The 27,240-nt window shown below is 38.7% G+C and overlaps 1 protein-coding gene across 1 annotated transcript; it reads left to right on the plus strand.

Annotated features, from left to right (window-relative positions):
- Nucleotides 1-873: 873 nt before the first annotated feature.
- Nucleotides 874-25,346, plus strand: LOC128611300 (SH3 and multiple ankyrin repeat domains protein 2-like). Its single transcript, XM_053630687.1, has 5 exons — nucleotides 874-937; nucleotides 1,065-1,253; nucleotides 5,142-5,511; nucleotides 23,152-23,309; nucleotides 24,945-25,346. The coding sequence occupies exons 1-5, from the start codon at nucleotides 874-876 to the stop codon at nucleotides 25,118-25,120; spliced, it is 957 nt and encodes a 318-aa protein (XP_053486662.1). The 3' UTR covers nucleotides 25,121-25,346.
- Nucleotides 25,347-27,240: the final 1,894 nt, after the last annotated feature.

Raw genomic sequence — 27,240 nt, forward strand, 5'->3', positions numbered from 1 at the left:
AAACGGTGGAAGAGGAAGTGAAAACGAGAAGTGAAAGACAGATGAAGAGAAAGGAGGAAATAATGAGTGAGAAAGGAGGAGGGTGAGATGGTGGAGAGTGAACAGGAAGGACAGAGAAATGGAAAGATGAGGAGTAACGGGAAAGAGGAGAGATGAGGAGGTGGAGAAAGATGACAAAGTGATGGAGAAAGATAAGAGAGGTGGAAAGAAAGAAGGAGAAGATATGCTGGAAGGAGAATAGAAGAAGAGAGAAATGAAAGGAGAAAGAGACAGTAGAGGAAAGAGGTGGGAGGTGATGGAAAAAGAACAGAAGAAGAGAGGTAAGGAAGGAGAGTGAGAGAGGTGAAGGAGAAAGCTAGAGGAAGGAGAGTTCAGAGATATAGAAAGAGAGAAAGGTTAAGGTGAGGGAGAAAGATGGAAAAGAAATGGCTGAAGGAAAGAGAGGAGGAAAGAGAGGAAGTAGGCGAGAGAACAGCAGAAGAGTGGAAAAGAAGGAGAACAAAAGAGAAAGAGTTCAGAGATGTAGAAAGAGAGAAAGATGTGAAGCAGAGAGAGGAGAAACAGATGGAGGGATGCAGAAGAAGAGAAGGAGAAAGATGTGATGGACAGGGAAATGAAGCAGAACAAGAGAGAATGTTCAGAGATGTAGAAAGAGAGGAAGATTCCGAGGTGACATGGCAAGAGGAGAAAAAAACAGAGAGTTGGAGGGGTGGAAAGAGAAAGAGAGGTAGGATGACAGATGATGTAAAAAGAACGCAAGGAGAGTGGAAAGGAAGGAGAAAGAGAGCGCGAGAGAGTGAGTTGAAAGATGTAGAAATGAAGAGAGTTTAAAAGGTAAAGTGGAAAGAGAAGAAAAGCAAAGAGAAGGAGGAAATGAGGGGAAGGAGAGATGCTGGAAAGAGAACAGAAGGAAAGGTGAAGAGGAAAGAGGAGAAAAGTGAGAAAGACAAAAGAAGGAGGAGAGATGGAACAGAAAGAGGACAGGAAGGAGGGAGGGAGAAAGGGAGGGAGGGAGCTCTGAGTGAACGTGTGATGCTTATGCGCTCGGCTCCTTCCTCTCGGAGAGTCACACAAGGCAGGATGTGTGGAGGGCCGAGCGTGTGCACCGATCTCCCGCTCCCTCCATCTCTCCGTCATCCCTCATTCATCCTTCGCTCACCTCGGGAACCTCCGGCCCGGAACTCTTTCCTCTGGTCGGCTTGATAAACCAGCAGGAGACATGAAGTCCATACTGAACGCTCTGAAGAAAGAAGGTGAGAGGACGCCGCTGATGTTGAGTTCGCTGAAGATTCATGGCAGAACTTTTTGTCGAGATCTTGATATGGATTTAAAACTTGACAGATCGACACTTTGGTCTGAGCTGGGGTGTGTGTGTGTGTGTGTGTGTGTGTGTGTGTGTGTGTTGATGTGCTAACGTTTTTCTTCTCGTTGTACTGTTGATTGCATCACGTCCAATTGTAACAGGGGTTTAATTAGAGCCTCAAGAGGCTACAAATGAATTAATCGGCAGTCGACGTGGAAAGTGTCACTTACGCCGTGACCTCGTTTCCTGTTCTCAGATTGTTTTCAAAGTGATCTTTAACCAGGAGGGATATTTATTCCACAACAGTTTTAATTATTTCTGTTATGGATATGCCAATCTCTTGTTTTGAATCACCCTATTTCCAGAGCTCAGAGTATTTTCATATACTGATTTTATACTTGTTTTTTTTGTTGTTGTTTCTTTCCCAAAAATGAAAAAGCTGTCTCAAAGGGGCTTCTGCAAAAACGCCTTATACGCCGTTATTTCCTTTCAGCTAATTATTCGCTTCAGATGGAAATAATGATCATGTCTAAGTTCAGGTTGGCATCGCTTAAAAAGAATATTAATTACCACCGTATGAGTCAACATCACAAACATTCACAGGAGTAAAATTAAATTGAGAGTATAATGTCAAATGCTCACTATCAGAGTACTAATTTTTTATCTATAATTAGGTGAATTGAGGAGTGATGAATTGGATTCGTTGGAATTAATTTCTCGCTAGATCATCTAAGCTTTCTGAATCTTGATTTTTATTTTTAAATTGTAAAAACAATTCGCGTCTTGGCCAAATTTTTATTTACCAGAATTCTTTTCAAAGCGTTGACTTTTGATGTTTTGTTATAAACAACAACAAAAAAAAACTCCAGCAGTAGTTATAAATAGTTACAAGTTTAATGTCAGAATTTAAGATCATTTTTTAACCTGAAGGTACTCTGAGAACGTTTTGGTTATCGTTTCTATGCTATCCGCAAAATTCACAGATGCTTGTATGGTGGGCGGGCCACATAATCTATGGCTTACAATAAAAAAATCAGAACATCTTGTTATCTAACAAGGAAAAACGTTTATTTAATATCAATGGAAGGAGTCTCCAGCGTCAGCACTGTGTAACAGTCAGTAAGTTTGGGCTTTGCATTTTTTGGATTCTCTGTAACATCTTAAACTTGCATTTTTGGGGGGTTTGTTTGTTTTTCGTCTCTTAGCCACTCTACAACATTAAAAGGTTTTTAAAAAAAAAAAGAACAACGTATCATTCATTTCTAAATTAAAATTTGTAATTGCTGTGGTATAAGAGGAATAAAACACAGGATGTGCACCACCCATGGCGTGGATAGTTTTCCTATAACAGCGCGCCCCAATTGTTTTATTCCGTATTTATAATTAACATTACAGAGTGGTTCTCATAGTGGGGTGCTTGAAACTTAGCCGGGGGTCCGTGTTTTTTGTTTGTTTGTTTGTTTGTTTGTTTGTTTTTTGGTTAAATTCAGAAAACACCATTGTCCAAGGTATTATATTTATTATTCCGGTCTTATAGTTGTTAGGGTATTTGTCAGGTCCCTTTGACTTGAACAGATTTTAATCAAATCTCACTACCTCAAAAGCAAATATCCTATAAATAATAATGTTCTAATGTGTCCTAATGTGTCCTAATGTGCTCTGCTGGTGGAATGTACAGGAACAAAAAGTTCCATGAATCTAATAAATAGGCAGAATGTTACTGTACACATTTACCTAAGTAATGGTCTGTGCTGAGAGCATGTATGGAATTTATTTTACAGTTAAATTGAACAATTAAAAAAAAAATTGAGAACCCTTTGGTTAATGTAGCTAAGCCGCAAAAGGTGTTAAAATATGGTTTAGCTAACTGTTAGTTATCATAGCCAACAGTATATCCCTTTTGGCGCTGTGTGCCTCACCATATTAACAGCTAATTTCCACATCCAAGGAGATATACTGCTCCGAACAGAATCTCCAAGCTGTCATCTCGTAATGACCGTAATTATAACACAATGTGAAGACACAGCTTCCTTAGCTTTACGGTTTCAAGTGTGTTCAGCGTTGACCAGTTTGTTATTGGGAATGTAGCTGTTTTCACACCACTGTACAAGAGGAGCGCTCCTCGTGTCCATGGGAACACACACAAGGTTCTGGAAACATCACACGCAGCCGTTTGTAATGACAAAACACCCGGCAGTTAGTCTTGATTACAGAGTTTTAGCGTAGATATCATTACGAGTCTAAATGCTGAGTTCCACCATGGCATTAGCAGTGCGATGCTGTGTTCTCAAGCTGTTCTCAAGCTGTTTTCCAAGACTGTGGGTTTCCTTGTTTCTGACAGCCTCTGCTTTTTGAAAATGAGGTTCCTTTAATGTCATCATTCAGAGAATCAGTATATGAAAGTGTTATGACGAAACCCAGCGAGATGCAGCTACATCAGCCTGGTAATGGCCACGTCATGTCGACTGCACATGTGAAGGCATTGTTTATCACCACCATTATGGAGTTATATCTCGGTGATATTTTTAACCATGTACCTCAGAGTGGCTGTGGGACCGAGACCTCAAATGGCCCAATGTTCCTGAGATGTGCTCTAAGTTCTTCCATGGCCTGCTTCAGTGTCGCAACAGAGACATAAATATAGCTGCTAATCATGCATTCACACGGGATTTCTCACATAGCCGTGGACCGAGGCAGAGAGAACATCTCGACTGGATTTCAGATGTCACTGGAAAGTGGAGCTGAAGAGTTTGGTCAGACTTTGTGAAAGTGTACTGGGTTTAGCTGAGAGAAAGAGTACGACTTGGTGGACTTTGTTACGTGCTATGGAAATGTATTAAGTCACAGTGCCAGACACATCATCTTGAGATCTTACCCTATCATAAGAAAATGGCAGGGTTGAATTTCAGGCGATACCACAGCCATCCAGCCAAACCTCAGAGAGTCTGTCTCAGTGGAAAAGATGGTGTCTTGCTTATTGATCAGAGCAATGCAAACTTATCATTGTAATCTGTTAAAACAGGCCCGTGTTAGTGATCTCCTCCAGAACAGAACTGAATTAGGGATGGTATGTTAAAGTCCATATGATAACAGTATTGTGCATGTTAAGTACTGCAATTTATATTACATCACTGTTGAATGATCAAATCTGATTTGTCAGAAGCAGCTCTGATAGTAGTTCCAGCTGCAGGGCAAATCACAGGTTTTTATTAATCCACTAGTTCTACTATGTTATTGTTTCTATAGTAAGAAATAATTCACCAAATGTGTTGGTATTTAATAAAAGAAACATATATTTGTTGATATGGTGACATTTTCTGTAAAGATCATTTCTGTTTATTTAAGATTTATGGAAGGAGTCTCCAGTGTCAGCACTTTGTAACGTGAAAGTCTTCAGCAGACCCTGTGCTTTTCGGGTTCTCGTTAAAATGCTGAGTTCTGCTTTTTTTTGTCTTATTAACTTCAAGAAAGAGAAAAAAGGGAGGCTGTTGAGTTAACGACTGATTATAGATGCTATAATATAAGCGATAATAGGAATCTATAAAAAGATAAAAAGTATGTCATAATGTTCATTAGTAAATGAAGGTATTAAAATCATAGGCAAATCATTGTGGTATAAGAGGAAGCCCACACTGTTAATAATACTGCTAAAATAATCCACCTTGTGGTGGTAATAACATCTCCTCTTGGTGACAGTCCACATCACATTACTATGTTGTTGATTATTTTCCTATAACAGCATGCCCACAAATGGTGTATTCCTTATATATACAGGATATATTTTGTTACTATATACTTGCATACTTTATTAATAACAAAATCCTTTCTCTTTTCTCAGTGCCTTTCCGAGAGGCTCCAGCAGCGGTGGTGAGTTCAGGCAGGAGCAGGCCTCAGCAGGGTCAGACTGGCCGGAGCACTCTGGCCGCACCTCGCGTGCTCCTGCGTTCCAACAGTGACAACAACCTGAACGTTAACAAGCTCTCGGCACCGCACACGCCCTCGCGCTCGCCCTCGCCCTCACGCTCACCGTCGCCTTCGCCCCTGCGCAGCCTGTCACCCCGCAGGCCCCAGCAGATGCAGAACAGCTCCAATGGCACGGTAAAGAGCATGGGCCGGGGGGCCAGGCACCCCCCGCGCAGCCGCTCGCCCTCGCTGGGCCGCCTGGGGGACGGTGACGCCCGCAGACACCCACCCCAGCGCCACAGCAGGTCAGTGTCATCACACTTCCTTCGCAGTCGTAGGGGAAGTTTTGATTAGTTTAAATGCAGCACTTTCTAGACATAAGTACGGTAATTTCTTCCCACTTAACCACTCGATTCAGCTCATGAAAGGCTCAGCAGGTAGCTGATGAGGTGAAGCATGGGATGTTAGAGTTGAGTAAAGTTCATGCTGTGCATCATCATCACTGTGGAGCCACATGACCGTAACTGTGAAGTAGTGCAGTTAGTTCAAAAGCTCAAATCAGCAACCTTTGTGTTGACGTGTCTCAGATATTATACTTTTCACATTCTTTCACAGTAGAACTATTATCATATTCTGAATTAGACAGCCTGTATAGCTGGACAGCTTTTAAAGCCTTCAAAAGGTTTTAAAACAGAAACCTCCAAATGTTCTTCCCGTCCCTGTACGAAGCCATACAAATGAGGTGCCTTGTCCTTGTTAGATTGCATTTTCTTGCTACAGAGATTTCCCTGAGAACTTTGCATTAATACACCAGCAACCTTTAGCTTGACCCAAACAACAGACTCTAATCATCTCTTAATGTTAGTTAGTTAGTTACATTTATATAGCGCTTTTCTAGACAGTCATAGCGCTTTACATAGTATGGTGGGGATGGTGGGGGGGGGGGGTTTCCTCAACCACCACTAGTGAGTAGCATCCACCTGGATGATGTGACGGCAGCCATAGTGCACCAGACACCAACTATTAATGGGGAGGAGAGAGTGATGTAACCAGTTCAGAGATGGGGATTATTAGGGGGCCATGATTAAGAAGGGCCAATGGGGGAATTTCACCAGGACACCAGGGTTATACACCTACTCCTTACAATAAGTGTAACGGGATTTGTAATGACCACAGAGAACTCAGGACCTTGGTTTAATGTCTCATCCGAAAGACGGTGCTGTTTTTACAGTATAGTGCCCAGTCACTATACTGGGGCATTAAGTCCCACACAGACCACAGGGTGAGCGCCCCCTGCTGGCGTCACTAATACCACTTCCAGCAACAACCTTAGTTTTGCCCAAGAGGTCTCCCATCCATGTACTGGCCAGACTCAACCCTTCCTGGCTTCAGTGGGAGCCCAGGTGGGAACTGCAAGGAGATATGGCTCTAGCATGAGTCTTTATACAGTATTGATCAAACTCATGGTGTGAAAGGGATAGGTTAGGTGATTCAGTGCTAGATGCTGATTTGTCTCAAATGTGAGGACTGTTAAATGCTCTTCCACCAAATGTTCAATTGTATCGATCAACAGCTGTGGAATTATACTAGTAGGTAATTCATCATGCCTGTCAAGATCCTGACTCGAAATAAAGCCCTGTTTTACACTGTGCAATTACAGCAACTTTTCACACAGTATAAAATGAAACCAATAAAATCTGATTTCTATAACAGACTGTGTGACAACGTGTTCTCCGTGTCAGATTATACAGTGAAGCTCTTCTAACAATAGGCCTGGGATTAATGAAAGTTACTTCGTTCTGCTTGTTCTGGGCTCTTGCAGAAAACAGGGTCACTGAAATTGAAACATTCTTCAAAATCAGTTTGAGGTAATAAGGATGTTTGTTTCATTTACTTTGTACCATAGCTACTGCCATATTTGTTGCTGTCATAGCAACGTCAAGTTTGGGCAGTGGTGGCTCAATGGTTAAGGCCACTGATCAGAAGGTTTGGGGTTCAAGCCCCATCACTATCACTGCCAATCTGTTGGGCCCTTGAGCAAGGCCTTTAACCATATCTGCTCCAGGGGTGCCGTATCATAGCTGACCCCAGGTTCCTAACAAGCTGGGATATGCATAAGAATGTCACTGTGCTATAATGTATATGTGACAAATAAAGGCTTCTTCTTTTTTAAACAAAAAAACATTGACACCTACATGTTGGTCTTTTGTTAGCAGTTAACTGTGATGAGTGATGCATACAGTATTTTCAGCAAACTGTATAGTCAGTGTTATAGATTTTCCAAGCGAAAATGTCTGTATGTTGATTGATCTGAATTTGTACAGTATATCCAATATAATTCATTTAATGCAAAGAGGTGCTACTTTGTTTACTGCTGATGCTGTGAGCAGCCATGTTGATCTGACCTCACTTGCTGAATTCGAAGTTGAGTAGACCGTCCTGAGCTCCTGAATAGGGATTCCATGTTAAGGGAGCGTTTTCTTTGATTTTTCCTAATTGGAATGCAGTATAAGTGTTCATAGACCACCATGTTAACTAACAAAGAATGATTTTACAATCTGCTACTTTTATCTGTGACGGCAATCCGATTTAAAGCCGACTTAATGCTAAGTCATAGTTTAAAGATGATTATGTTATTACTTCTGGTTTTTGTTTATTGGACAGCCTTTTAGCATAAAAATCATAATTGTTCCAGGAAAAACTGACTATGTTCGTTCTTTGTAATCAAAAACAATCTGCTGGTACCGTAATGGATTTTTTTTGTTACTTGGTTTTCTTATTTCCATTTTGCATAATTACTGATGGATGATAAAGCTTTGTTTGGTTCTAGTATAATTTTGCTGCTATTGGAAAACTAGCAGGTCGACATGCTCCAGGATGTTCAGCATGACACAGTTCTGTTTGGACTGATAGAGGACAGTATGTGGCAGAGACTGCAGGAAGTGCCGTACTCAGCATTTTGTATATCAGTGGCCTTGTTCTACTTGTGAATGGAAACAGGTCGGATTAATCCTGTTAAAGCGGTAGTGTGTAGTGATGGTGCATTTCTGCAGTTTCAGAAAATCCTACAAATAAGAATGACATTGTTGTTGTTGCCATACTTGTTTTGGCAGTTGATATTGAAACTGACCCGTGTGTTGCAGGAGGGATAAAGATCATCTGTGGGTATAAAGAGAGCATATATGTGTGGCGGTCTGGGAAAACCCATTGGATATCGTTGTGGCTGAATTCTGGAAAACATCCAAACAAGACCAATTTTTATTTTTGCATATAATATAGGATAACACTTTAAGAAGCCATAGATATATGGTTATATAAATGTTTTATTTCCTTTTTAATCTTGCTTGGCTATCTTCCTGCAAAGATCATGTTGTGTAAGCAGGCTGTTTTACAAAAGGCTGTTTTTGGTGGTAAAAGCAGTTAGCCTTCTTAAATATGTCTAAAACCTTGCTAGCTAAGTGAGATTTCCTCACACAGTGAATGTTACACTTTGATCAAGTCACTGGCTAGATACATGCCTTAGCAAAACAGACATACACCTAATCAATTCAGTTTGTAATCAGATACTGGCTGTATAAATGCCCCATGATGCTCCAACGCTGCAGTCGGCATCAAATCTTGAAGTCTACCTTTTTATTTTGGGGGTTAGCTAGAATTTAATATTCTTTAACCATGTGATTGAGATACTTTCAAAAGAGAAACATACAGTCCCATCTGAAAGTATTGGAACTGCAAGGCTAATTTGTTTGGTTTTGCGATACACTGAAGACATTTGGGTTTGAGATCAAAAGATGAATATGAGATGATAGATCCAAATTCCCAGCTTTCATTTCCTGATATTTACATCTATATGCGTTAAACTTTTGTTTTGAAGCCATCCATTTTTCACATCATCAAAAAGTTTGGGCTGATAGATGTTTCTTGTTGCTCAAGTGTGCCCTGTTAGATTGATTGTTTAAACAATTAATAGCTCTGAATGTCTCCTCTTGGTTTGAGCTCTGAGTTTCGCTTGTGAGGACTGCATTTGTTGCTAAAAAGGATAAAGCAACATGAAGATCAGAGAGCTGTGTGTGTGTATGTGTGTATATATATATATATATATATATATATATATATATATATATATATATATATATAATAACTCTACAAGAAAAACATTATTTTGTAAGTTTCTTTAATTAAGTTTCTTTGGTCACTAAGATTTTGAATGTATTATCCCCAATGCATTGCAACTTTCAATACTGAGAAATAACGTAAATCAATGGTGCTTTCAAACAGAACTTGTGAATTTATGCTTTCACCATGGCCAGACGTCTATACAGCACTCTTGTTTTTACTTAAAAACTAGTCACAGGAAATCCCTTAGACACTGAGTAGTGTTATGGATTTTTGTCTGATTTGTAAGGCAGAAAAGATTCTCGATCCAGACATGACTCACTATCACAAACTTTGTTGCTTGTTCATCTGCCTTGACTTTTCTTACAGAATGTAGCACTTTCTTTTGTTATCATTACAAGCACTGATTGTGACTGATTGTGAATTTCATTTTCAACCTTAATCTTCTTCATATTTTGCACAGCTACACTTGAGTAGAGTTTTGTGCAGAAGGAAGATGACGAGCAATATTGAATACCATGTATTAAGTGTGGAATAAAATCCATCCATTTTCCACACATGGTCACAGGGGAGCCTGGAGACTATCCCAGGGAACTCAGGGCACAAGGCAGGGGACACTCTGGACAGGGTTCCAACCCATTACAGGGCACAATCACACACACACACACACACACACACACTATGGACAATTTGGAAATACCAATTAGTCTACAACACATGTCTTTGGACTGGGGGAGGAGAAACCGGAGTACCCGGGATAAACCCCTAAAGCATGGGGAGAACATGCAAAGTCCACTCACACAGGGCGGGGGAACAGATTTAAACCTCTAACCCCAGAGGTGTGAGGCAAATGGTTTAAAATTTTTATAATTATAATTGGGCTTAATGCTGAGGAAACATCTGCAAAACAATTTATAGCAACTATAAACAGTCAATACTTTACCAGTTTCTGTTATCATGATGTCATGTTAGGGAGAAACCATGCTGACACTGGAGACTCCTTCCTTGAACATCTTACAGAAAACAATTACATGTTTTCAAAAAAAAATCTGTTTACGTGGAACGTCTGCTATACCAGCCTCTGTGTACGAGCAGGAATATGAACCTGTGATTTGCCTTGCAATCTTTTGACCAATCAGAATTGAGAATTCAGCAGTGCATGTGGTATAAAAATAATCACGAATGACATAATTGTCTACAACTAGGACATATTTGAATAAATTTCGTTTTTAACTCAGGTGTTCTTTTTCTGTAGCACTTTACAGTATGTAGAGAATATCTGCCATCTGTACTATCCCTCTAGGCCATAAAATGGTAACATGGATTTGAGAATTTGCCCGTTAAATGGATTAGCTGTGGAAATTGGAGTGGGCAGAACACCTGATCTGCTCGGCAGAGGCCCAACGACTCAATGATTTTGGATACAGAGAAAAATGAAATAAAGTTACGATGTACAGAGAGTGCCAGCATTTAACACAAAACTGGAAGAGGAAGCTGGTCACAGAGAGGTAGATAGGAGCATCAGAGCCTGTGTGTATGTGCGGATGAGCATGTGTGACAGCAAATGTCTGGTTCAGTGTGTGTGTGTGTGTGTGTGTGTGTGTGTGTGTGTGTGTGTGTGTGTGTGTGTGAGAGGAAAAGCGAGGGAGGAGGAAGTGTGTGTATTTGTGCATGTGTGACAGCAAAAGCCTGGTTGACAGCATCCTTGTATGCATGTGTATGTGTGTGTGAGCGAGTGTGTGCATGCGTTTGTATGGAAGCGTGCCTGGGGGTGTGCGAATCTTGTCACTCGTCGGCAGTTCGGATGAGCGAGCGGCCTACTGTAACTGGGCCATGCCAATTACTCACTGCCATGGCAAAAAAACCATCTAATTAGATGTAGTTTTAAAAGGAAGAATGAACTCCTCTGGTATTTGACCCTGTTCTCCTCACACTCATCGGTTCACTGCTCTCTGAGCTCAAATATGGCTTCTCGCAAAAACGGCTTCTCCCTTCTTCTTCTTCTTCTTTAGTGGAGGATGTGTCTGTCTGGGGCTAGATTTTCCCACCTCCTTCTTTTCACGCTGCTATCCATGTCAGTAACTATGTCCCAAAATGCTTGAATCCTAGTCAAGACTCTTTTACGCTGTGCAAAAAAATCTGTACTTGTATACTACGTGTATGAGATGATCCCAATAAAACCTTGGCTGAATTCTATAACAGACGGCATGATAACATGCCCTCTGTGTCAGATTATACAACAAAGATCCACTAATGAGGCTTCAGCAGTATTATCTGCAACATCTGGTGCCTTCACAAATGCTTTTGAATGAATTGGTGTGTTTAACATGTTACAAACATATAACGCAATTTAAACCATGCAAACAATGAGCCTGATTTATCAAGCTGTGTACAAATGGATTTGTTTGTAAATTGTTCATTTGAGGACTTTGGCATTCATGAAAATCCTCTAATTCTGGAAAAATGTTCGTATCCTACTCGTGTGTGTTAATTCATGTATGAGAAGACTGACTAATGTAAACCTTGAGTGATTGGCTTCAAATCACATAATTTGCGATGAGTTACTGTACTTTTATACTGTGTGGGTATATATATATATATATATATATATATATATATATATATATATATATATATATATATATATGGATTATGCAGTTAACTAAAGAAATATTAAATATGGCAAAAATAAAGCAAGCAAGCCAAAGTAAATGCATAAATTAACACAAATAAGACCAGTCATTCAATTAAGAATGCAGCTGTTTAAAAGGAGGACAGACTCAGGTAGTGTATAAGTCAGTCTTGTTTTTGTTTTTTTGTTGTTTTTTTGTAATGCTGTGCAACACTTTATTAAACCCAGCACTAAGTGACCGATAAGTGGATAAGGATATCTTGTATGGTTCAAGCTGCAATCTGTTATATACTTCCAAACCATTTCCTTTTCACCTCACTTCATTCACATCTAATACACATTTTCCATCATTTGGCTCCAGATTTTGGCCTTTCAAGTGCCATTATGTTGTTCCATAATACATTTTTTCATTGGCACAGACAATAACTTTTACTCTTAGAGTGCCTCGGAGAAACTCTTTTTGCCTTTTGCTCGTCAGCGCTGTGAGCTTTGTCTTTTATGGAGTTTTGTGGGGGTCACAAGATGCAAATCAGCTGTGCCGTGCACACACCTGGTAATTACGGGTGATTGGCATTCATCAACATACACACTTGAGTATGAAAAAAATCAGCACTTACGAAACTTTTGTAACTCTGATTTTTTTTTTTTTTTTTTTAAGTTTGGCTTATGCAAACATTACACACAACCTTACTAAAAGAATGGCACGCTGTGAGGAAAAGAACTGGGAAATATGGATATTATATCAAGCTATCATTTAAGTTCATATCTTTTATACAGACAGTGTAAAGGCAAATAGACAGTGAATTAGACAGTGAAACAAGACAAATAAGATTTCTTCTTCTTCTTCTTCTACTTATTATTATTATTATTATTATTATTATTATTATTATTATTATTGTTGTTGTTGCTGTTGTTGTTATTATTATTATTATTATTATTATTATTATTATTATTATTATTTCTGAGCTGTGCTTCTCATGCAGTTTTCTTTATACATTTTCTTGTGCTAACCTGGACTGCCTGTTCTCTGACCCAGTCTGTAGACAATGGTTCTTGGAAAAACCTAAATAAAATGCCTCTGCTTGCATATTCTGAGGCATCTGGCACCCATATGATACAGAATCCTCCAAGCTGCTCTCAGATGAGCGTATAAAAAGTGTGACTTTTGACACATTTTGCCAGTGTGCTAAGTCTGGCATCCACATAAAAAAAAAAAAAACCTTGTGAATATGGTTTTGGCCTCCATAGCTGTGTGTGCTGCTTGATGGGGATCTGTCCCTAGTTACAGCAGCAGTTGCTATGGCCATGGCCGTATGGTGTGTGTGTGTGTGTGTGTGTGTGTGTGTGTGTGTGTGCTCTGTGGTGTATTAGATAATGTGCCTGCTCCTCAGAGGCTCAGAGGGAAAGTGAGGCAGCTGCAGTCAGTTCTGATGTCATTGGGTAATTGCAGGTTTGGTGGATGGCTGTGATGGCTGGAGAGAGAAGGAACAGAGGAATGTGCTTCTCTTCTACTGTGTCAAGCACCGTGTGTCGATGTGCGGTACTAGATGTAGTCAGGATTAGGTAACCTAGGAGCTTGTTTGTGGCTATGGCTAGAACAATGTGATGCAACCTTATATCCCTATATCACTTGACGTATATTGCGGTATCTGCTTACAATGTCACGTTTTTAAAACACGTCGATATTAAATGTCATATACTACATGGCAGCAATTTTTTTCACCTCATGCTCATTACTAATGGCCGTTCCTGGCTCGAATTTACTCTTGGTTGCCATGGTTTCCTTGGGAGCGCGTGGCACCTAGCATCAAGTTCAATGGCCATATTCATATTCAGATTTTTCTGTATGTGTCACGTTTATTTCGCATCACCGAATGAGCTAATTATTTGCACGCATATTAAAATATGTTCATTTGGCCTCCTTTGTTAATATGAGCAAATTTATTCGTAAATCATTCATAAGTACATTTACACAAGAAATGTGGTATAATGAGGGGGCACAGTGGCTTAGTGGTTAGCATGTTTCCCTCACACCTCCAGGGTCGGGGGTTCGATTCCTGTCTCTGCCCTCTGTGTGTGTGGAGTTTGCATGTTCTCCCTGTGCTTGGGGGTTTCCTCCCACAGTCCAAAGACATGTGTTGTAGTCTGATTGGCATTTACAAATTGTCTGTAGTGTTTGATTATGTATGCGATTGTGCCCAGCGAGGGGTTGGCACCCTGTCCAGGGTGACCCCCACCTTCTGCCCTATGTGCTCCCCATGACCCTGTGTAGGATAAGCATTGGCACAAGCAAATATCTGACTAGAATCCAAAAAGATGGCTAATGGACAGCAGATTCCAAAAAGATTTTGTGTCCTTCTTGGTTTCTGGATGACGAAATAAAAAAGTGGCTGTGTTTTTACAATTTATATGCAAATTCACTTTTGTTTTGCTTCCATGTTCATATGTATATAAGCTTATGCATTCTATTCAGTAGTTGCAAAGTCTTGCCAAATTTTCAGTAATGAGTATGCTGTGTGCATTGTTATTATGATATCTTGAAATCAGCTTTGGATTGCCAAAGCTGTATAACTCTCTCTCTCTCTCTCTCTCTCTCTCTCTCTCTCTCTCTCTCTGAGTCTCCATTGTTACAATTTTTATGATGGTTTTTCATTTTAAAAACTCATTAAAAACATGACCTAAATCTTCTCAGCAGCTGTTATCTTCATTCTCAAGCTTAAAATTTGCATCTTCATTGACATAGCTGTAGTCACTTGATTTGGTTGTGACTCATTATGGTCTCTAATAGCTTAACACTGTCAATGGACAACTGTCAATAGACCATTCCTTTATTCCTTTTATCTTTAGTCAGGATCACAGGGGACTTGGAGCTTATGCCACTATGCCAGGAACACTGTTCACAAGGTGGGAAAACAGCCTGGATGGGACATCAGTTCATCGCAGGGTCTTGAATGTTGAGACAATATTGACTTTTCACAAAGATTGGTGTATCAATGATATGAAAAGTATTATTTACCATGTAGAAGTATGACGTGTACATGACCACCCGATTGCTCCATAACCGTCTGAAACACAGAATACACTGACTATTCAGAGATATCAGGTTAAATATTCTTGCATGTAAACATTTTCTGAATGGCTTCATTTTTTTTTTTTTTATTGCTGAGCTCACACTGTCTTTAGAATATCGTTTTCTTTTGCAGTGGTATGCTATAAATAGCTCTGTGGGTGAGACTATTCACATGCCACCTTAACCGATATCTAATACTAAGTGGCCCTATTTCTATATCACCTTTTTTGCATAATTAGCTCAGCCCACATCAGCTTTTTTCGTCCGGAAATAAGAGCCGTGCTCTTATGCAACGTATCCCCGGGTGGAAAATCTCAGTGCCGCTTTGACAGCTGTGTTAAGAGCATTGGCAGCTCGATTGCTCCAGCAATATTAGAGTCCCAACTGACTTTGTGGAAATAAGACTCTCAATCATTCACAGTCTGTAGTGATGCCTTCATTGAAGATGGAAAACATGGCTGATGTTTTGCTGCAGATATCTGCAGCTTTCAGAGATTTTGGAATCTAGTGCTGAAATGAGAAGCGTGATTCCACGTTTGGGGTGCCTGATACAATTTTTATTTATTTTTTTTTTTTTTTAAAGTTTAAAGACATTTTAAACACAGGAAAAGTAGCCTTCACAACAACCTATGTGCATATGGTAAATGACTTAAAACATTAGTAAAACCTCTAGTGCACTTGGAAAACAGCCTATAATCATTCAAATGGTTTCCTTTATGTTATAAAAATAATGCAGATTATAGTAAGTTTTTAGTATCTGGAGGTTTGCTTTGGGTTGTTGTCATGCTGAAAGGTGAAATTCCTCTTCATCTTACAGTAAGTGTTTTAGGAGAAGCCTTAAGGTTTTGTGCTAAAATTGACTGGTATTTGGAGCTATTCATTATTCCCTCCACCCTGATTAAAGCCCCAGGTCCAGCTGAAGAAAACAGGCCCCAAAGTATGATGCTACCACCACCATGCTTCCCCATGGGGATGGTGTTCTTTTGGTGATGTGTTGTGTTTTTTGTGCCAAACATGTCTTTTGGTATTATGGCCAAAAAGTTCTGAGACTTTGGTCTCATCAGACCATAACACATTACTGAGATTGAATGTATTTTTAATTTGTTTTTTTGGTTAAAAAGGCTTCCATCTTGCCACCCTACCGCATAGCCCAGACATATGAATGAAGAATTCAGGAGATTGTTGTCACATGTAGGGAGCAACCCATACTTGCAGAAGTTGCTGCGATTCTTTTGATGTTGCTGTAGACCTCCTGGCAGCCTCCCTGACCAGTTTTCTCCTGATCTTCTCATCAATTTTAGAGGGACATCCTGTTCTTAGTATTGTCACTGTCGTGCCATATTTTCTCCACTTGTTGATTATTGTCTTTACAGTGTTCCATGGTATATCCAATACTTTTGAAAATTTTTGCAACCGTAATCTCCTGATTACTATTTTTCATCAATGAGATCCCGTACCTGCTTTGTAAGCGCTTTGCAGCCCATGGCATTTTGGGGTTAATCCGTCACTTTAATTGATGTAGCAGGTGTATACTAATTCGTATTTAACATGAGTTTGAATGTGATTGGTAGATTCTGAACAGTGTCACTTTCCCAGTTATAAAAGGGTGTGCACACTTATGCAAGCTGGGTATTGGAAGTTTTTTTTCTTTTTCTTTTTCACTTGATATTTATATATTGCAATTTCACAATAAAGGTGAAAAAAGTTCTGACATGATTTAACATTTTTTTACATCAAAAAACCTGCTATTTTAACAGGTGTGTAGACTTTTTATATCCACTGTATATAAAAGGAGACGAAAGTGCAGGGAAGAAGAGTCAACAGAGGAGAGGAGAGGGGGAAAAATCAGGACAAGAACGGGGAAAGATGTCCCAAAAAAAAAAAAAAAAAACTATGTGGGCTGATGCCTGACCTCATCTCACCATAAAGGATTAAATTATGTCAATGTTTTGATGAATGATTCGGATTAAATGTATTTATTTTAGCTGCATGATTCAAATTTCCAGACTCATTCAGCACAAGAGCCATCATTTAATGTTTGAGTTGAAGGCCATGTTGGTTAGCAATAAATTACTGATGAATGTCTCATAGAATACATTAACTATACACAAATGACAGTCTACTGCAGTTTTTTCTTAAGACTATCATTATTTATACTAATTTCTATTATGCCTTTTTTTTGTAAAAGACCCACTGTAATCCCAACCCTGACTAAATGTATTTTATTTAGTTTAAATTTCATTTTAATTTTATTTTAATTTAAATGTATATTTATTTAATTTTTTTTTCATATTTGAAAAGCAAATGTGTTTATTTATTTATCTCTATCTGCTATTTATTTATTTATATTTATCTTTTTTTTTTGGGGGGGGGGGGCTGTTAGTGATGCCCCCCATAAACATCTTGACATCTTTTACCCTTTCTCACTGTCTGTGAAAAGTCAATATTTTCTGATTTCCTGTTTCATAATTGGCTTTTAACATAATTGCCTCACAACAAACTGCTTTAAATAACATTTAACAAACACGTGTTGACTGTTTTGCGTCATTAGACACCTTGATGGCATAACACTGAAATAAATTCACTAGTGTTTGTCAACAGAGAGGGGCACAGTAGCTTAGTAGTTAGCACACTTGCCTCGCACCTCTGATGGCTTGAATCCCGCCTCCACCCTGAGTTCCCTGGCTCTCCAGGCTCTCCTGTGACCCTGTGTAGGATAAGTGGTACAGAAAATGAATGGATGAATGTCACGGGGGACACAAAAATTGCTGACTCAGCCCATGTTGTAGCAGGTTTTTGTGAAGAAATCATTATCAAATAAAAACAGAATTCTGTTTTTAGAATTCTGCATTTCTTTCAGCTAGAGGTTACCTGCAAAAAACTGCAAAAATCCTGCAAAAATGACCTGTCCCCTTAATCTTTATTTCTATTCTTTTAATTAAAATTCCAATATATCTACAACCGGCAAATCTCAATAAATGCGCTTGCCTTAAAAAGGGCCCTTTTTTTTTAGATTTGGAGTATCCAGCTCGTGTTCTAGTGAGCTGGAGACCAGCACATATTTGCTAAACATGACCTCTTTGATCGATCATGTTAAAATGATTGCACTTTTAAATCTGCTGTACCGCTGTGTTGTCTATCACAGGCAATACCACATCTGCATAAACACATTTACAAATTTAATGAATCGATTCCAACATTACTACACATGCAGTTCAATCTGAAAGCCTACTCTTTCACTGATTCCTCTCAGAGCATATGAAGAATTGATATGTCATTAATGATGAAGGAGTTCTACTAATTTCCAGGTCACAGCCTGAAGGATGAAGGATTAAAGAAGCATCATTTAGAGCACTAAGAAACACACAGGTTTTGGGTTAGATTGTGGGTGACTGCACAGTACTGGAACGGTTGTGTTTACCACAACTGGAAAAATTTTAATAATATATACTACCTGTTACTACATGCTACTTAGAATGTAATTAAATGGGGTTATATGTCGTGAATCAACAAAAATATTCTAGAATATTGAAGTGTGGGGAAAAATCTATATAGTTTGCAATATTATTTACAAATAAAAAAACTTAAATACATAAGTTTTCATCCACTGGTGTGAAACCCCAAAATTAGTTATTTAGTTGCCATCAGAAGTCACATAATTAGTTGAATGGAGTCGACCTGTGTGCAATTACACTGTCATGGGGTCTCAGTATGAATACACATGTTCCTGGAAGACCCCCAAGTTAGTTAGAGAGCATAACTAAACGAACAGTGCCAGGAAGACAGTATCAATTAGGGTTTAGTTTAAAAAAAAAAAAAATAACCCAAACTTTAAACATCCATTACTTCCATTATTAAAACATGGAAAGAATATGGCTGTGACTCCACTAAAAGTCAGTGATCAGGTAATAAGAGTATTAGTCAGAGAAGCAACCAGAGGCGAAATGTATGTCTGAAGCAGCTGAAGATGCCCACAGCTCAGACAGGAAAAGCTGATCACAAGACAACCATGGCCTGGACACTACAAATTTGCACTGAGCAATATGAAATCTCGTTTGCGAAAGATATACTGGCGACTCAGGAAATGTGGAAAACTTTTTGGTCTTGGCAAAAATCACTACTTTTGGTTGAAAACCAGCACTGTTCATCACCCTCAAAACACTATCCACATAGTGACGCATGGTGGTGGTAGCATGGCAATGGTCATTGATTTTCTGTTTTTTGTTTGTTTCTTTGTTTTGTTTTTGTGTGTGTGTGTGTTTGTGTGTGTTTATTGCATTAAAAAACATTTTCTGATCCACCTTTTTTTGATAATGGAATAATTATATAATATAGAGTACGTGCTGTATGTGCTGTATGTAATATTATCATAAAAAGTTGGCTTGTGAGGAAATTTTTTTTTTGATTAAGCCAGTGTGTTTAAAATCTAGTGTAGTAGTATTTATATAATTTTCTTAACCAAGGCACAAAGTGAATAGTACACAATGTTTTTTAAACTGTAAATAGCGCCAATATCAGTCTCTCATTTGTGAGAAATGTATTAGGTCAGGGGTAATCTTAGGAGAAGAGTGCTTATGTAGCACAGCAGATTTTGAGGACTGTATGCTTGGGACGTGATTTGAACATAAGCAAAGCAAAAAAATGTGAACACTCACAGTTTTTTTTTTTACATTTTATATCCTAAAACAGCTACAGTTAAAGTGCAGTTAGCTGTAGCTATGCCTTTGGTGTTGACATTGGACTGTCTCCCAGTAGAGGCTTATTAAAGGGAAAGTTACATAAAGGGCAAGTGTAGGTGCTTCGTCCCAATTTCCTCCTGCTCCTATAGGCCGCAGTGAGCCTCGGTGAGGGGCGGGGCCTTTTCTGTACGATCGGGGTGGGTCACGGTGTAGGTGGAAAGGAGGTCATTTGCGTAATTAGGCCTTACAGGTTCTGTGGTAGAGATGAATGATAGTGAAAAAATATTCAAGGACACGCCTAGATATTGTGGAAAATAACACACACAGAGTCCAGGAGAATTTGTGTACTTTTATTATACATTTTTATTTGCGTCACTCCTAAACTCTGTAATTGTTACAGAAAATTTGAAACACAATTTGTAGCTCTATAAATGATTTTAAATCCAAATTGAAAACATACTTATATATATAAGTAAGTATATAAAGTAAATAAGTATAAATTGGCTCTATATATTTATTATACATAGAGAGAGTGTTAGCACGTTCGCCTCACACCTCCAGGGTCGGGGGTTCGATTCCCACCGTGGCCCTGTATGTGTGGAGTTTGCATGTTCTTCCCGTGCTGCGGGGGTTTCCTCCAGGTACTCCGGTTTCTACGGTCTGTTTGGTATGTCCAAAGTGTCCATAGTGTATGAATGGGTGTGTGAATGTGTATGTGATTGTGCTCTGCGATGGATTGGCGCCCTGTCCAGGGTGTACCCCGCCTTGTGCCTCATGCTCCCTGGGATAGGCTCCAGGTTCCCTGCAACCCTGAAGCATAAGCAGTATAGAAAATGGATGGATGGATATACATATGTATATCCATCCATATAAGTGCTTAGATATAGGCACTTATATCTATAAGTGCTTGGATATTTTATTTTTTATTGTATTTTGTTCTGATATTATAATTCATTTATAAATAATTAGTTAATGATTATGGCTTGTTTTCAGAATGTGATTTATTATTAATACTTGAATATTTAAATCCTGCGTATGGAAAACATTTCAGCTAGATAGATAGATAGATAGATAGATAGATAGATAGATAGATAGAGTCCACTTTCATTTGCTTCATTTCCAGGTCGTGTCCCTGCTGTCCTCATTCCCAGCCTCATGCTTTCTGCTTTCCTGCATTTCTGTAACACAAGGCTTTTTATATTTGAATATAATCACAGATTGCTCCTTTTAGCTATTGCATGGTGCGTCCCAAGCTGCTTCTCAGTGACTCACTGCTACTCTCCAGAGCTGCTACTTATTTCCTCAGCACCCAGCCTAATTATTTTGGCATGGACCAGAATTGATTCAGTCAAGACCCTTGGTATTAGAATTACAGTGAGGATTTAATAAAACACTGAATATATAAGTTTGTGTTAGTTTTGGAACAGCAGAGGGAGCTGTTCAACAGCCAATCCTACCTTCTCCCTTTCTGCTCTCTTCAGTCAGTGTACATACTGTACAAGTTCCATTACAAATTATTGCAAAAATATTAGGACTGTACAAGCACTGGTATATTGCACTTTACCTTTGTACTTTTGCATAAATGGACAATAACCTGGTATATTGCAGAAGTCCTTTTACTGTCATTTGTGGTGCACAACAAATAACAAAACCAAAAACATGACAGCAAATCGAAAAACACGACAGCAAATTTGGTATCATGACTGCCACTCAGATAACACAACAATAATTTCGAAAACAACAGCAAATTCGAAAACATGAAAGCAAATCAGAAATCACAACAGCAAAATCTACAATGCGACGGCAAATTCAGAAACAAGACAACAAATCAGAAAACACAACAGCAAATATGGAAATGCAACAGCAAATTCAGTAACATGACTGCCATTCAGAAACACAACATCAAATTGGGAAATGTGACAGAAAATTTGGAAGCATGATTGCAAATTTGGAAACATAACAGCAAATTCAGAAACACAACAGCAAATTGGGTAACGCAACAGCAAATTGGGAAATATGACATCAAATTCGGAAGCATGACAGCAAATTCAGTAGCACAACAGCAAATTGGGTCACTCAACAGCAAATTGGGAAATGTGACAGCAAATTCGGATACACACCAGCAAATTCAGAAACACAACAGCAAACTCAGAAGCATGACAGCAAATTTGGAAGCACAACTTCAAATTGGGTAATGTGACAGCAAATTCGGAATCATGATAGCAAATTCGGAAACACAACAGCAAATTTGGAAGCATGACTGCAAATTCGGAAACACAACAACAAATCTGGAAGCATGACAGCAAATTTGGAAACACAACAGCAAATTGGGTAACGCAACAGCAAATTGGGAATTGTGACAACAAATTCAGAAGCATGACAGCAAATTCGGAAGCATGACAGCAAATTCGGAAGCATGACAGCAAATTCGGAAACACAACAGCAAATTTGGAAGCATGACAGCAAATGCAGAAAAATGACAGCAGCAAAGTTAATGCTGTGTTTTCTGATTTGCTGTCATGTTTTTGGTTAATGTGGTTTGGCTTATGGGCCACCGTAGGGTCCCTCAGTATATTTCATGCTGCTGTAAATCATTTGTAATTTTGCACCTGTCTTGGCTAATCAATTACTGTAAATTTGTCTAGTGGAAAACTAATGAAAACGTAACTGAGATTTTTCACCAAACCATCTTTTTTTTAATGAGTTAATTTGCAGCTAACAAGCTTAATGAAATAATTGCAAATTGTTTCAATTGTTGATTGAAATGCTGAGTGTATTGTATTTATAATGTTTAATGATCATGTGTATTTAAAACAAGTCAGTTCCTGTTATCACTTACGTCAGAGCAGCTATAAACACTATCCCTCAGCAGTATCCCTATTATATCTTTCACTTGAAGTCAATAAGACCGAAAATGCAGCTTGTCATGTTACCGAGAAACCACAGAGAGCAAAGTTCTCCATCCTGAAGACTTTCCTGTGTAACTTAAAGTTACAGCTTTACCCCTGACTGTTACAAAGCACTGACACTGGAGACGCCTTCCGAAAATGCCAAATAAAAATCTCCTCAGAGAAAACATCACCATATTGATAATTATGCATTCAAGCATTTGAGCATTTAAGTCCCTTTGTTAGTTGTTACTATAGAAGAGTTGCTGTTATTGAATATTAATCAACACCTTGTGGCCAATCAGAATCAAGCATTCAACAGCACTATGATAGAAATAAATCTCAAAAAGCAAAAATAACTGAACAAATCAGCAAAACTGAAATGCGCACTTGTGGAAATGTCTTTTTTTTTAACACTGAACAATCGCTTTAAAGTGTAAACTGTAGTGTAAATACCTTTGACAAAATAATTGTGCGCTGATTAAAATTCTGATTTCATTATGTTTATAATTAACCACTGGTTTGTCAAAGCTAAAGTGTGATTCTCTTTTTCTCTGTAGTCCTCGTCCCGGTCGTGATGGTTTCTCTGGGGCAGAGACTCCAGGGTCCAAGCGCCGGATGTACAGCGCTGTGCCTGGGAGACATTACGTGGTGGTAAAGTCTTATCAACCCCAGGCTGAGGGAGAAATCGCCCTGTTCAAGAATGACAGAGTCAAAGGTATGCCTCAAGCTCCAAATGGCTGAATCGATGAATCATTTATATCACATCCTTGATGGTGTGTTTTTTTGTTGTTGTTGTTTTTTTTTTACTGTGGGATTTTGTTGCTCCTTTAAAGTGCCATGCTTATCAGCCAGTTTTCAGGCCCGCTCCAGCGGGACATCTGTGCTGTCACACTTGTTCATTTGTTTGTTTTCAGCATCCAGGCTGCAGCTGCGTGATTGCAAAGCTGGTGGTTGTGTTTATGTGTTTATATATTTATGTGCCTTGATGATGAGTTTGCTGATGCTGATGCTGATGCTGATGATAAAATGGGATGCTGATGATGATGCTGGTAGAGTCTGATGGTTCAGTTGATAAAGGGCTTGGTAATTGCTGGATGTACTGCAGCAGGAGTGAGAATGGTGAAAACAGAAAACAGTGCACACAACTCTTTCGATTAGGACTGTAGATCCAGTCTTTATAATCAGAGGTAGAAAATACTAAACTTTTTGAGTACTTGGGCAGTGATGGACAGTAATGAAGTACATTTACTTCACTACTGTACTTAAGTACTTGTTTCAAGTATTTGTACTTTATTAAAGTTTTTCCATTTTTGCAGACTTTACAATTGAGGCCAAAAGTTTACATAACATCTAGGCTAAAGACGTTCGATTAATCAGTTACTTTGTTCACATAAGTGATCACTTTAAAATAACTGATATTCTGAGAGATGGATTTTTTTTGTTGTTGTTGCTTTAATTCACTATATAAGAATTTAGGTTTACATACAAAAGTTTACATACACCAAGCTGAATGTCTATTTATTACAAATCTCAAATTACCCAAGAGGTTTGAAGTATGAAATTAAGTTAACTTTAAGTTTAGTAAAGTAACTAGTTTAGTTTTATAATTCAGCTAGCAAGCTAGTTAGGTTTTGTAACTTAGCTTGTTAAATAAGCTAGATTGTTGTATTTTATTGTATTGTTAATTAGCTAAACAGGTTATGTTTTGTAAATTAACTAATCAGGAAAAAAGTTTTTGTTTTTTGTTTTTTAAAAAAAAACAACCTAGATTTGTGTGAGGTAGCAGAATATTTTCCTTGTGACTGATTGGTTTGTGAACTAGCTAGTAATGCAGGGTCAGGCATGATGGACTTGTGGTCAGTTCTTTTTTGTCAATTAACAATATTAACTTTTTTTTTTTTCGAATACTTCAGTACATTTGAAAATATAGTTTACTTTAACTCAAATAGATTTTTGCTTCCATACTTTTATTTGAGTAAGATGTTGACCCAGTACACATACTTTTAGTTATGAATGGTGTTGGTTAATTTGTTCATGTTTGTCAAGTGGAAATGATTTTGTTTTTTTTTTTTCAAAAGCCGCACTCTAAATGCTAGTTTGAATGAATTTATTCTTGATCATAATACTAAGTTGCCAAATTATCCCAATTCTGGAAAGCCATGGTCCTGGTAACCCGTTCATTTAGAATGAAAACTTTGGATTGGATGACTTTAGTTGTAAAGATAATCCAAACATTCTTCGGTAAAAGATCACTTGAGAAACAGAAATGTGTGGTGTGTGTGTGTGTGTGTGTGTGTGTGTGTGTGTGGTTTGGGCTCTGATCAGCTTCCTTATTTCTATTTCTCCATAGTTCTTAGTGTTGGTGAAGGGGGATTCTGGGAGGGCAGCGCACGAGGTAACGTCGGATGGTTTCCCTCTGAATGTGTGGAGGAAATCCCCAACAAGCCTAACGAGGACCGACCCTGTAAGTCAATACACACGAATACACATTCACAGTGTGTATGGATAGTGCATTTTGCCATATGAAAAGGTACAAACATTCATTCCGCTCTTTACCCCGAGTTTAACTCTTTTAACCAGAGGCCAAAAAAATGGAATTTGTGCCTATTTTGTGTGTGCCCGTGTTTAGCATTGAATTTATTTGTGATGTCACACTCCACAGTAGTGGTTAATGGCTCATGTGAAAGTAGACTCAGGGCTTTAAGAATCTGCAGTTGTTCATAGGTATTTCATTTTTACCTATTCTATTAGGTTTAAATGTTATCATTTTTTTCGTGCCAGTTGTATATGGTGTTTTACTATCAAAGAATTAACTTGTGCTGTCAGTTTTATCTCTCTATCAATGTTATTGCGGAGAGCTGTGAATTGTTTGCCCAGTAAGGGGCTCACACTCCTCCACTTTCCCATCACCCTGCTCACCAGCATCTAAAGACAGAGTCACAATACTCTACATACAGAAACCCAACAGTGTCCTGGCTAATCTTATAACAGACTTGTGGCAATAACATAATTCATTTGTTTATACAGTACTGATTGAAAATGTCTAATTTAAAATGTTTTACCACTAATAATCATGTAACTATATCATTTCAAAGACACTTTGAAACAAAGTGATTTCCATTACTGCCATATAACACTAGTTTCTGTATTTTAGGCTTCTGTTTATATTTCTCCAGCTTATAAATGAGCTCTACCTCATTGACACCTTCGTTAAATGTAACTAGATCTTCCTCATTCTTGATTTCTGTCCATTTCCTATCCAATTCATTATAAACGAATAATCTATAACGCACAGCATGACGACTACACAACCCAATATTAGTTGGGTTTTCAGTAGAACACAGCATGAAGTTAAATCTTTACCAAAAAAACAAAACCTTGTTAAGAGAATTACTCTTAATAAAAGTTTCCTGTTTTTTTTTTTTTTAAACTGCTGTTTTAAATATCTTGTATTTCACAATGACAGGGGTTATTGATAGCAGAACAGCATAACATTAACCATCTAACTCTTTCAGATTACTCTGTCAATGCATGCTATCAAACTGACAAATTGTCACACTCCTAAACCCACATGATAATGTGAAGAGCTTTCAGACCACAGCAGGCTGTTAAATCAGTAAATAATTAGCACAAACTGGGCTGCGTGTGTATACTTGTCTCACACCTTGAGATCTTGCCTTCGCCAGTCATAAGCAACACACACATGTGGATTAGAAATTTGCATTAAGGGCCACTTTAATTTTACATTTACATTCACAGCATTTTGGCAGACGCCCTTATCCAGAGCGACTTACATTTATTTTATTTATACAACTGAGCAGTTGAGGGTTAAGGGCCTTGACAAGGATCCAACAGTGGTAGCTTGGTTGTGCTGGGGCTTGAGCTCCCAAACTTCTGATCAGTAACCCAGAGCCTTTAACCACTGAGCCACAACTTCCCTGTATCCCTACTTATCCATTCCAAGTATCCAATCAGGCCGGCAATACAATGCATAAAATCATGCAGATACAGGCATGATGCTTTTTTCCAATCTTCAACTTCAACACAGTCTGTAGCCTCAGATTCCTGTTCTTGGCTGACAGGACTGGAACCTGATGTGCTCCTGTTGTAGCTCATCCACCATGAAGGTTGTGTTGTGCATTCTGGAATGCTTTTCTGCTCGCCACTGTTGTATAGAGTGAATGAGTTATGGTAGCCTTACTGTCAGCTTGTACCAGTCTGGCCATTTTCCTCTGACCTCTCTCATCAAAAAGTCGTTCCTGCCTGGAGAACTTCCACTCAGTGGATTTTTTTTTTTTTTGCACCATTCTGTACAAACTCTGGAGACGGTTGTGTGTGAAAATCCCAGGACTTCAACAGTTCCTGAAATCAAGCCAGTGCGTCTTGCACCAACAACCATGCCATGGTCAAAGTCACAGAGATAACATTTTTCCTCATTCTGTTGTTTGATGTGAGTATTAACTGAAGCTCTTGGCAAGGATCTGCATGATTTTATGCATTGTGCTGCTGCCACATGATTGGCTGATTGGATAACTGTGTGAATGAGCAGGGGTACAGGTGTTCCTATTAAAGTGGCTGGTGAGAGTATATATGATTTTATACCACAACGCTTGGATCTGATTGGTCTGAAGGTGAACTTTCTTTAG

Source organism: Ictalurus furcatus, chromosome 8 (genome assembly GCF_023375685.1).
Source record: "Ictalurus furcatus strain D&B chromosome 8, Billie_1.0, whole genome shotgun sequence".
Classification (NCBI taxonomy): domain Eukaryota; kingdom Metazoa; phylum Chordata; class Actinopteri; order Siluriformes; family Ictaluridae; genus Ictalurus; species Ictalurus furcatus.

What these genes read in the sequence shown, in the direction of transcription:
- LOC128611300 (XM_053630687.1), top strand. Translation starts at nt 874, where the DNA reads ATGAGGGGAAGGAGAGATGCTGGAAAGAGAACAGAAGGAAAGGTGAAG. An exon ending in GAAGAGGAAAGAGGAGAAAA is followed by an intron (nt 938 to 1,064) that starts GTGAGAAAGACA and finishes TTCCTCTCGGAG; the next exon opens with AGTCACACAAGGCAGGATGT. An exon ending in CCACCCCAGCGCCACAGCAG is followed by an intron (nt 5,512 to 23,151) that starts GTCAGTGTCATC and finishes TTTTCTCTGTAG; the next exon opens with TCCTCGTCCCGGTCGTGATG.